Source organism: Ictidomys tridecemlineatus, chromosome 7 (genome assembly GCF_052094955.1).
Source record: "Ictidomys tridecemlineatus isolate mIctTri1 chromosome 7, mIctTri1.hap1, whole genome shotgun sequence".
Lineage (NCBI taxonomy): Eukaryota > Metazoa > Chordata > Mammalia > Rodentia > Sciuridae > Ictidomys > Ictidomys tridecemlineatus.
This window is the reverse complement of record NC_135483.1, coordinates 184,017,798-184,030,453: the sequence shown is the minus strand read 5'-3', so window position 1 is coordinate 184,030,453 and position 12,656 is coordinate 184,017,798. Positions and strand designations below refer to the sequence as shown.

At 45.6% G+C, this 12,656-nt stretch overlaps 1 protein-coding gene across 1 annotated transcript in view; it reads right to left on the bottom strand.

Moving 5' to 3' along the window:
• Sgpp2 (sphingosine-1-phosphate phosphatase 2) overlaps nucleotides 1–12,656 on the bottom strand; it is a 110,783-nt gene that overhangs the window by 23,744 nt on the left and 74,383 nt on the right. Inside the window, exons 3-4 of the mRNA XM_005330535.4 lie at nucleotides 8,987–9,166; nucleotides 6,599–6,688 (exon numbers count right to left, since the gene is read on the bottom strand). Coding sequence (XP_005330592.2) covers nucleotides 6,599–6,688; nucleotides 8,987–9,166 — 270 coding nt within the window. The remainder of the gene's footprint in view (nucleotides 1–6,598; nucleotides 6,689–8,986; nucleotides 9,167–12,656) is intronic.

The window sequence follows — 12,656 nt, the reverse complement described above, 5'->3', positions numbered from 1 at the left end:
CCCTAAGGTTTTGCTCACGGTTTGAACCTTCTTTAATGAAGCCAGCGCTGGTCGCTGGGCAGAGAGAGGCACTAAGCAACTCAGTGAGACCCTGTCTCTAAATGAAATAGAAAATAGGCTGGGGATGCGGCTCAGTGGTGGAGTGGCCCTGAGTTCAATCCCCGGTACTCTAAAAAATAAATAAGTAAAATAATTTGTTTGTGGCCGGGAATACATACCACTGGCAGTTTTTTTCAGGAAATTGTACTGAGCCTTAATTTTTATTCAATTAGTATGGAAGCATAAAATGCCTTCAACTTCCCTTCACATCATCCCTGACAATGGCCATCTCTACTTCTCCTGTGATGGCTAACTAATAATATTATTTTGTCTTAAAAAAAAAAAGAACTTTAAAAACAAGAGAGGTTGAATGCTTTACCACGAACGAGTACTTATTATTTTTGAAACCAGAAATAATTCTCTATTTTTACAAAAGGGTAAAAATATGACTCTCCAGGGTAAAGAGAAGACAATGGGCATCATAATAACATGGTTAACATGGTGACTGATGTTCCCAAGTCTCTTTTTAATCTCGGTGAGGAACTCGTCCAACAGGATATAGCAGAAAGTCCAACCTCATAGGGTGTGATTTATTTGACAAAAGCCTCTTTCCTCGTATTAAGGAAGGCACTTGAAAGTAAATTCTTGTGTGTATGTGTTTTAAAGTGGTTTCCAAACAACTTGAAAAACACGGTTGTCCAAAGCCAGAAGGGAGTTTTGTATGGTCTGCAGATAATTTAATATTTAAGAAGCTTTTTCAACATCCTCCAACTCCAACCAAAACTAAAGGAATACTTAGAGGGAAAATACAAATGAGTAAGCAAATAAAACCTAATATCTACATAATTATCCACAGATCAAACAACATAGGGACGATGAAACAGCAGCATTGCTGCTGATTCAAGTCAAAACAAACACCATTTGTTCCTATTTCTCATATCCACTGATCTAACAATAGAAACTCTGGTTAATCTTCCTATTAAGATATTTGGTTCCTTGGAAAACTGGGAATGGAACCACTATTTGACCCAGCTTTCTCTCTCCTCGGTCTATACCAAAGGACTTAAAAACAGCATACTACAGGGACACAGCCACATCAATGTTTATAGCAGCACAATTTACAATAGCTAAACTGTGAAGTCAACCTAGATGCCCTTCAGTAGATGAATGAATAAAGAAAATGTGGCATATATACACAATGGAATATTACTCAGCAATAAAAGAGAATAAAATCATGGCATTTGCAGGTAAATGGATGCAGTTGGAGAAGGTAATGCTAAGTGAAGCAGATAATCCCCCCCCCCCCCAAAAAAAAACAAATCATGAATGTTTTCTCTGATATAAGGTGACTGACTCATAGTGGGGTAGGAAGGGGGAGCATGGGAGAAATAGACAAACTCTAGATAGGGCAGAGGGCTGGGAGGGGAAAAGAGGGGGCATGGGGTTAGCAATGATGGTGGAACGTGATGGACATTATTATCCAAAGTACAGGTATGAAGACACGAATTGGGTGTCAACCTACTTTCTATACAAACAGGGATATGAAAAACTGTTCTATATGTGTAACAAGAATTCCGATGCATTTTGCTGTCATTTATTTAAAAAATAAAAGCAATTTTAAAAATAATAATGCAAAAAATGATATTTGGAAAGACTGCTTTATCAGTCACAGGGATTTGAAGTTGTTCTGTGTGGTTGAATAGTTCAGGGCATTGCAGTTATAGTGTGAACAACCTTCTTGAGTTCCAGTCATCCTTCTCCCACAAACACAAAAACAACGCCATGCCCAGTTTCTGAGCCTTTTGAGAGTAAGAAAAATGCCCTGACATAGATGCAGAAAGAATATCTCTGGGGCTTTGCCCACCCTCTTCTTCTGATAACTTATTTTTCGAACTGCCTATACTGTATGCCAGCCCCAACGCTAACCTTTGCTGCCAATCACAGTCCCTGACCCAACGTGCTGGCTCCTGACCCAGTGGCCTAATTAGTCCTGGCAGCCCTGGGTCAGCCATTGTGCAGCAGTAGAGTCCTTACGCAATTAGAGATCTTTCCCAAACCTCTCGCCCCTGGAATCCTTTCAGAAGTGAAACCGAAAGGATTTAAGCCTGGGGCTCCCTGGGTCTAGCCTCAGGGAGAAGAGGAGCTCCGGAGCATGAACCACCTGCGGAGATGCAGAGACAAGCTTTGTCAAAGAGGGAGTGGTGGGTCCGCTGGGACCCAGGGGCCACTCTCCCGAGACCACCTGAACCTTTGACCTTCTTACATTGTGGCTATAAAGACAATACATTTTCTTTTAAGCTTAAAATGGTTTGAGTTGGTGTCAGCTATTTGCATTCAAATGCCCCGATTCATGCAGATGTGATCACCTGATGTTCCTGCATTGATGGGGCTCTCTGCCATTCCTGTTCTCAGGACACTCACTGCCTCTGCACCCCACGAGGTGGTTCCTAGGGTCCCTTTTCTGCTCTGTGACCCTTGTGTCTGACAAGGCTACCTGGTCCAAAGGGTAGTGACAGGCACATCCAAAGCCTCACCTCCGCACCTTAGAGAGAGGAGGTGGGAGCCAGGACGTGTGACTGGTGGCACTCCAAAGGGAAGACAAGGACAGTCCTCAGAGCCACCCTGCTTCTTCTCCCTCCTGAGGCGGAGTGATTTGATCCAGCTGTCTTGAATTCCGCGAGCTCACCAAGAGAACGGAACCTGTACACTCAAAAAGTGACCCTGCAAACCGGACCATCACTTCCACGCGTTCCCCTGTGCGGAATGTGAGGCCTCGCTCTGAACAGACCTCAGCAATCAGGATCCTGTGGTTTCCACCTTGCACGGTGAGCCCAGAGGTGGGGTGGCCCAGGAGTGACCCAGTCAGCACCTGGGGACGTGGTCACCTGTGGTCAGGCCGTGTGCCTTATGCTCCATGTTTTAAGGCTGATTGCTTTCAAAGGCCTGTTTCCCTGGGGCCCTAAATGGCTGCCAGTCATAGTGAGCTGTGTCATCGCACATGGCCAGCAGGAGACAGAGACGCTTCTGCTCCAGTCTGATTTGGAAGCAATATCCTGGCAGCTGTGTGAGAACAATTTTGAGGTGTCTTTGGGAGTCGGAATTGGCAGCTTGGTGGCTACGGGGCTGCAGAGGTGTGGGGAGGGAGGGGTCTTGCCTGCCTGCCTTCCTTCCTTCCTTCCTTCTTTTTTCTCCCATTCTTTTGTTTTCTTGTTTTGTTTTGGCACTGGGAATTGAACCCAGGGATGCTTTGCCACTGAGCCACATCCCTAGCTTTTTTATCTTTTTTTTTTTTTTTTAAATTTTGAGGCAGGGTCTTGCTAAGTGGCTGAACTTAAGGCTACTTATGATGGTCCTGCCTCGGGCTCCCTAGTCCCTGGGATTACAGGCATGTGTCACTGCACCCAGCTTGCCCATCTTTCTGGCATGGGCACCTATGTTGACAGAGATGCCCTTTCCTTAGGCAGAGCTGGTTGGAGAAGGTCTGCCCAGGAGTCCAGTTGGAGCCTTCGGCAAAGCCTTGAGGTTGACAGTAAAGTGTTCATGTCCGACAAGGAGTAACCGTACCAGGTGAGATAAGCCAATTGTTTCTCTTGATGAATGGCAGTTTGTGCTTACGCACAGAGGACCATGTAGAAAACGCAGGCAGCCACTTTATGACCCTTCAGTGCTGAGCTTCAAGGCCAAGCATCAGAGCCCGGTGTGATCAGAAGTCAGTGGGGTTCCTGACGTCGGTGCCACACAGCTGTTTCCACCTTCCAACCCAGTTTTGCTCAAGTGTGCACCCACGCCCAGTGCTGCAGGATTCTCATCATGAGCCTGATGGATGGCTGTCAATTCCAACTGCGCATCAAGATGTGAAAAAACACCACGGTTCAGGACCTACCTCCTGAGCTTAAGTTTCAAGTGAAGAAGACACACTTTACTCTAAATAAAAGTACACATTTTAGTAGTTTCAAAGTATACAGTGGATGGCGTTAATGGCATCACATTGCTGAGCAAACCTCACTCTCCATCTCCAGAGAGCTTCTCCTTTGGCAGATCAGACACCTTGTGTCCATTAAGTAGTTACTCCCATTCCCTCCTTCCTCAGTCCCTGGAGCCCGCCATTCCACCTTCTCCTTCCCGACGTGACTGCTCCAGGTTCTTCCTATCAGTGAACCAGACCACATCTCTCCTTTGTGATTGGTTGACCCCACTTAGAAGATTGCTCCAAGGTTTATTCGTGTCGTAGCTCAGGTCAGAATTTCCTTCCTTTGTTAAGACCGAATAATATCCCACTGGACACAGGTGCCACATTTTGTTTCTTGGGTTTCTTCCACTTTGGGGCTATTGTAAATAATATTGCTGTGAAGGTGGGTTTTACAAATAGCACCAGAGCCAATGAGTTAGGAAGCCAGGAAAAAGACAATCAGATGTCACCAGAGGTATTTTGGAGAGCTTTCCATGGGATCTTGAACAGGCCACAAGGGTGGAGGGCATTATATATGGCAACACCTGGAAACTTAAGGAGCCCAGGGAAGAGGCGCGTTACCTGAGCTGACTCAATCCGGTTGCTCGTGACAGGCCTCGTCACGTCAAGCTAGCAGCACTTCACACATCTGCCTTCACCCAAAACAGACTTGGAGACCCAGGAGGGTGGGGTGCCTTTGTTGACCTCAGCATCTCTTGGATATAGCCCAATGCCTTCTTAATAGTTTATTAAGTTGCTATTGAATAAAGCAGCCTATAATCCACCACTTTCCCACTATGACAACCAAATATTCCCTTCCTCTGCTGGGCATCATGTCCCACTGGTCCCCAAGCCACACTCTTGTCCTGTAGCCTGACTCCTGGCCCAAGGTTCAGTCAGGATCCAAATCTTTATGAAGCAAAATGATGAGTGTAAAAGAGGCCGTGGGCCCCGACAGAGGGACAGGACAGGGGTGGAGTGCCACAGCCTCTGTTTCTCCTCCCCCAAAGATAGTGGCTGTACCCATTCCTGCGCAGCTGTCACCCCACAAGTATCTGCTTCTCCCTCTCCACAACCCGCTTTAAAAAGAAAAACCAAGAAGCAGCACTTCTATGGCGGTGGATTTGTGTGCTTTTCATTCCCTTTTGCGGCTCCACACTCCTGTGTTGACCTTGGTTTTCATTTTACACCGAGTGTCCGAGATCACATTTTATGGAAACCTTTGGAAATTCAAAAGCAGACCCAGCAAAACGCCAACCACCTGGAGAGTTCTACTTAATTCCATACGCGCAAGTCCACCAACGTGTTTGGAGAGAACCTCGATGTCATGCAGAGCAGTAGTGTAGCAGATTAAGAATGATAAGCCCCCTCCTCCCCTTGCCTCAGAAGCCACCATATGCAATGGGATGGGGACAGCAAGGGCAGGCCTTGGTGAGAAGAACGATAAGACTCGCCCTTGGTGGCTCCCTGAGTTTCCGGGAGCCGAGCTCCCCTTTCACCCAAGTGGCAAACTAGCAGGGGCCCGGATGAGGGGAGGCCAGGGAGGCTGGAGTGTGAGAACACAGGTCAGATCTTGTCTTTACTCCTGGTTTAAATACTTTGCTCATGCATATATTTGGTATTCAACTTGATTTTTAAAAAATACTTTAATATGGTCATTTGGGTTGATTACCGAGTTGTTGGCACCCATTAACCTCCCTTCCCCATTTGCCTCGCTTGACTCCAGCTGCTGCCACTGCCTCCCCCTGCAGCTGCCCATGCTAACCCCCTCTTCCGTGTTTCCCGTGGTAACCCACACCTGGCACGGGGGAGAGACGCAGGGAAGTTGGGCAGGGGTGGCCTTCCCCTCCCAGATCTTTTGCTAATGTCATCTTGAAGCTTTTCATTGAGATACACATGACAAGCGAGGGCCCATTTCTTTTAGGTTTTCCTGAACTGAGGATGTTGACAAAACAGTGCCCCTGAGAGAAACCATGACCAGCTTTGTGCTCTTGAACTTCCAGGCGACTGGCTGCTGCACTTGACATTTGAATTCTCAAGTTAATTTAACCGTGCTGACGGGAGCAGCCCTGGAAAGATTCCTAATAGATTGAAAGGGTGGACCATCTTCCCAGTGCAGATGTGTCTCCCTGCTCCTACCCCCACTTCCCAGCCTGGGACAGTATGGGAAGACCAGGGGTCCTACCTAGTGGGGGTTCACCCTGCAAAGAGCAGTGGAGGCTCCTGGATTTCAGGCCCATCTCATGAGGACCTAAGTGGGAACTGTACTGCTCCTTGACTGCGTCTTGGACTCTGGACGTTTGTTCTGTGCCGTTGTCTGCATCAGGAGTAAACCAATGTGGAAAAATGACCAGGGTCCCCCTGGCCTTCCTAGCCATCCTAGCCATCCTAGCTGGTCTTCAAAGTCTTGAGGATCCAATCCACCTCTGCCTCTATGACGTCATCTTCATATGTCATTACTGTTACCAGACTTGCACCCTAACATAATGATCAAGTCATTGATCTGATGGAAAACATCATTACGTAGCAGATGCTTGTGTACCTAAGCAGTGTCAGGAACACCATAACACACTGAAACCATCAGGGCAAGAGCTGCCCACGCCGCCTTACCAGGACCGTGTGCATCCCAGTGTAGAGCCTGCTGAGGCACACCAAGCCGGAGAACACCACGGCCATCGTCAGTCCCAAAGCAAAAGGGTACTGTGGGGGGTGGAGCAGAAAACAAGGAAATTAGATCACGCTCGGACATGTGTGATATGATGTTGTAGGTGGCAACAGGATTCATTGCGCCACAACTGCTGGTGTGAATCACATATTGCCTAGACCAGCAATCCAACCATCTGAAGACATTTTAAACCCAGGGAAACAGAAGGGAGGGAGGGTTAGGAAGTTTCTCTACATATAAACATGAGGATAATGCAGAGTAGAACTTGGTTTTAAGACTCATGGTCACAACTACTGTGCTGGCATTTTAACTGGAGTGAATAAATTTATCTATCTATCTATCTATGTGTTTTCTGAACCACATACCCAGCTCTTTTTATTTTTTATTTTGAGGCAATATCTCACCAAGTTGCTTAGAGCCTTGCTGATTTGCTGAGGCTGGCCTGATCTTCCTGCCTTGGTCTCTTGAGTCACTGGGATTAGAGGCGTGAGCCACCATGCCAGGCTGGAGTGAATAACTTTTATTTTTAACTATTCTGAAGTGAAAGCTTGAGAAATACACAATTTGACCATGAAGCAAGGCAAATAGTCAGTGCCGTACAGTCTGAAAGGCCCAACCAGCAGCAGGCATCCAGATATTCAGGCAGGCAGTAGTCCAGACCTTGCTAAACCTCAGTCATAGCAGCCAGAGGAATCTGGCTAACACCGGGTCATATGGGGGATACACAGACTCTCATAGCATATTAATCTTTAAAAATTAAATAGAAGCCAGGCACAGTGGTACACACCTGTAATCCCAGTGGCTCTGGAGGCTAAGACAGGAGGATCGTGAGTTCAAAGCCAGCCTCAGCAATGGCAAGGCCCTAAGCAACTTGGTGAGACCCTGTCTCTAAATAAAATACAAAATAGGGCTGGGGATGTGATTCAGTGATTGAGTGCCCTGAGTTCAATCCCCAGTAATGCTTCCCCCCCCACCCCCAGAAATAGAAAGGAAATTCACAATACATGGGTTTTCAGGCCTTGTGAAAACCAGTATATCACGTGATCTGAAAAGAACTTTTCAGAAGGACTAGGTGGCTTTAAAAATGAGCGTATAAGCGGCCAATTGTTACTGTTTTGTCATTGTTCTGTCCCTGCAGCCAGCCTCTCCTGGCTTCTTTTTTCCCTAAGTAACATTAGCGTGTTCACAGACTTCTCTGGATTCCGAGCAGCCCCGGGAGGCTGGTGCCCACCACAACCTCCTGGTGCCCACCACATCCTCCAGCCAACATAGATCAGAAGTCTGTACTCAGTTGATTCAGACATCTTTGATCCTGGCATGACCTTGGAGTAAGTTATGACAAATGATTATATCTAGTTAAATAGACATACAATGGTCCCTTTCCCCTTCAGGAACAGAGTTCTAAACCCAGGCGGCCTGGTGGAGAAGGCTGCAGGGTCAGTGAGGATCCTGTTACTCCCATTTCTGCATAACCCCCAGTATGGAAGATCCCTGATTCTCAGAGGTAAAGGGGGCAGGGTGAAACAATTCTGCCGTTTACCTATAAGGCAGCTAGATTTCATGAAATATAAAATTTCCAGTAGCTAAAGGGTAACATTTATGAAACACAAATTAAAGCAATATATCTCACGTAGGAGAAGACAAAAAAAAATAAACCTTCATTAGAGTTTTAATATAACTGTTAAAAGGTCTTACTGTAATTGGGATCTAAGCAGACATTAAGGGACATTCTCCTGTTTTCATGATTAATCAATCTCCTGTCATTTGGACAGTTCTAAAATAATCGGAGTCATTCCTTCTAATGGCTGCGCCCTAAGCAGAGGCAGAAGCATCCTCAGAGGGTAATTTGAGCACAGACTCTTTTTAGCCCCAGGCCCTGGGGAGTCTAGCAGAGGGATTTGGTGGAATCATCTCTGCCCTGGAGGATCGTTTACAGGATCATAAACTCTTTGTGTCTGGTGAACAGAGAATGAGAGCACTGATTCAAGTCTGCCCAGGCAGGCAAGTCAGGGGAAATGGTTCCTGGGAGAAGACAAACCATGCCCGCTGCCCGGATGGCTGTGTTTCGCCAGTTGTCCTGGTGTGGTTATTAATGGTGCCCATTTGCACTCTTGGGCACAAATCGATACAGATGCTAAATTATATGGTCACTTTATTTATGAGGAAGCTGTCATCCAATAGGTTTCGATTCCCATTAGTCTTTATCCCATAAACTTTAAAGTTCTTCAAAGCAAACTTAAGAGAAAATTCTGAAGTGTACCTCTGTTAGCTGCCTCATTGTACAGTGTCACTGGCCTGGGTAGGGGGTGAGAAGGAGAGTCAGGCCACCTTACCTGGTATCTGTCCATGGTCGAGATAAGGAGCGTGAAGGAGATGGCCGTGGCCGCCATGGCATGGGTAGATGGCATTCCAAATTCCGCAATCACTCTCTTCTCCAGTTTCACAACGGGAGGGGAGGAGGGACGGGGCCACTTCAATATATCCTTGGTCACCTGACCAACATACATCACCAACTGTAAAACCAAAGGACTGAGGTGAGTCCAATCAAATACAGAAAATAAATGAATTTCTTAATGGCCTAGTTTTATTGGAGGTTCCCAGTTGGTTGGCTGAAGTCTCCCTTCTCTCTAATCAGCCTTATTGGGAAAGTCTTGTAGAATAACATTTTAGCTGCTATAAAGAGATAGGCCTTCTAGATTCGATAGGACCACTGAGCAACCCAAATAGGACATTAATGCAAAGATTATTTATTTTAACCACATATCTAAAAAATACTTTCATAGCTTGGATATATGTCTAACACTGTTTTAAGAATTTTAACTGTGTTAGCTAACTTATTCCAATAATACCTGTAGAATGTGGCTCCATAGTACAGATGAATAAACCATTGCATGACTGTCCACAGGCATAAATGAACTCTGCAGGAACTGGAATCTGAATCCAGAAATTGGGCTTCAGAGTATGCTTTAAACTACCACAAGATGGTACCTCCAACTTGGGGGTGGTCCTGGGTTAAAGACAGTCTAATGCTTAAATCAGGCACCATGTTTTCAAGCTTTAGCAACAAAAGTGATAGATCTTATGGAACATCTAGTTAAACATTTTTTGAATGCCACTGTTCATCCTTGTGAACATAACTGACATACTGGATTGAACTTAACTTCATTCAGAAATCAGAAATACCAGTAAAATAAATGGCATGGGAATTTTCAAACCTAGAGTAAAGACAAGTCAATCTGGAGTTTGTTCATTTTACATGAGGCCATTAAGGAAGAACTCTGCCTTCCTGAGCTTTTTTTTTTTTAAGTGCAAGAGAGCTAGGCACTGTGATATATATGGGAGGCCAAGGCAGAAGAACTGCAAGTTTGAGACCAGCCTGGGCAACTTGGGAGACCCTATCTTGAAATTAAAAAAAAAAAAAAAATATATATATATATATATTTATATGTATATATAAAAATATATTTATACATAATATATAAATATATATTATGTATAAATATATAAAATATATTTGTTATAATATATATATATATATATATATATATATATATTTTTTTTTTTTTTCCTGGACATGTAGCTCAATGGTAGAGTGTCCCTGGATTCCATCCCCTGTCCTGGAAAAATAATAAATACATAAAGTGAGCAGAAGATAAAAATCTGGATTTGACATTCACACTCTCCAAAAATGAATAGAACTATTATAACTACAGTTTCGCTTATTTGATGTAAGCATTTTCAGGACAATTTCCCCTTGGAGAGAGAAGAGCAACTCAATTAAGGAATTCCATTCATGGCCTGAGGGCACCCCTAACCGGGAGGTCCGTCTTAAATGCAGACTCTCAGGGCCTCAGGGGATTTGGGTGCACAGGCGAAGGTGAGCGCCAGCGCTCTGCCTGGTGCTCTGGCTCAGGCCACTCTCATGGCGTTCATCATAACCCTTCTCATCTGACCGTGACTGCATTGATCTCACAAAGACGTGATGGATGGAGTTACCTTGCTATCAAAACCACTAGGAAGGGCCCTTTCAAAATAGCTGGGGCTGCTCGCCCAGACTGCTCTAGGAAGGAGTCTGCTGCGGATCTTAGGTGGTCTGTTCATTCGGAGCATTACCCCAGCGGTGCAGGATCCCGCCAGGGGGCGCTGCTGTGTGTCCGTGCTCCTGCCTCTGGGTCCCTGGTGACCAAACCGGAGCCACTGCTGTGCACCGCAGGACAGGTGGGCGGCTTTCCAGCCACAGCGACCGTTACTCTGCATTCCACAGCTCTGGTTTCCAACCGGACTTGGAAACTGACCCTTTTTGCTACCCCTCATTACCAGGCAGGACTGTCCTGGAGACCAGCTCACTCTGTGTTTCCACCTCCCTCCTGGGAACCTGTACAACCGGATCCAAAGGACCGACTGTCTTCTGGGGAGTGGAAAATCGTGCACGTATTTCTGACGTCCAAGAAATTCTCAAAAGCTGCCTGAAATGTGTGTCTCAACTCTTTCCCTTCCTCACCACCAATATAGAAGAGTATTGTAGGCGAAGTGCTTAAGTCTAGTTAAATATAGAAAATAAAACCTTTAGAAACAGGGAAACCTAAAACCAAAAGGGAAGAATGATTGGGTAACCCTTATTCAGACCCACTTCAATTTCTTTAAAGTTCATGAGTTCCTTTATGTCATTTATAGTTTGCCTTCTATGTTTGAAGGTTGTTTTTTAAAAAATAGGACAATAGTTCATTTCAAAACATTGCTAGGACTTGCATGCTGTTTCTGATTGGTAAATTTCAAATAACAATGACTGTAACAACAGCCCTCTTCATTTTGTTTATTTATGTATTTATTTAGCACTATTGGGGATGGAACCCAGGGGTGTTCTACCCCTGACTAAATCTTCAGCCCCTTTCTAAAAAATCTTTTTTTTTTTTTGAGACAGGGTCTCACTAAATTGCCCAGGCTGGCCTCAAACATGCAATCCTCCTGCCTCAGCCTCTCGAGTGGCGGGGATTACAGACATGTACCACCAGGCATGGCTAGCCCTCTTTGAATAAGAAAAAAAATGGAGTGACATTTTTTAAGTTTCGGGGAAATAGCTCTACTCCTGAGATGCTCAGTCAGTCTCTGCCATTGCCGATGATGACAGTGAACCTGTCAGGTGTCCAACCCTGTGTTACCCTTGGGTGGGGAGAACAGCTGCACAGGGCATTTCATCAAAATGCAAAACAGCTTTGAAAAAAATTATCTACAGGATTTTCTGGGTACAAGCTATACTTGGATCTGGAATGTCCCTCAAAGGCCATGTGTTGAAGGCTTGGTCCTCAACCTGTGGCACTACTGGGGGGTGACGGAACCTTTGTGAGGTGGGGCCTGGTGAGAGCAAAGTAGGTCCCTGGGGGCATGCCCTAGAAAGGGATATTGGGACCCTGGCCCCTTCTTCTTTCCTGGTCACCATGAGGTAAGCAGCTTCCTCCACCATGTACACTCCCCATGATGTACTGCCTCACCACTGGCCCAGAAGTAATGGAGCCAAGTGACCACAGATTGAAACCTCCAGAAGCACAAGCCAAAATAAAACTTTTGTTTTTTTCAGTTGACTATCTTAGGTTTTTTTGTTATAGTAACACAAACATAATACAATATGCATATACAGAGAGAGATTTTGGTTCAGCCAGGAGGGTCAGGGCCTCTGGGGTTGAGTGTTAAGATAAAGGACAAATAGCAAAGCATCTGGATTGCAAGAACAGCATGAGAGACGTGATGGTGGGGGGCATGTAGTGGGAACTATCAGGAGGTTAGAAGTGCTAAAAGTGGAATGGGGGGCATATCACCACACATCTCCTGGGATGACTGAACTGAGCAAGACTGGCCATATCAGAAGGTGCTGAGGATGTGGAGCACTGCCTCTCCTAGGCCCCTGGAGGAAATGCAGACTGGTACACCCACGCGGGAGAAGAGCTGGGCAGTTTCTTAAAAAGTTAAGCACACACTCATCGTGTGATCTAGGTGAGCTGTTGCTAG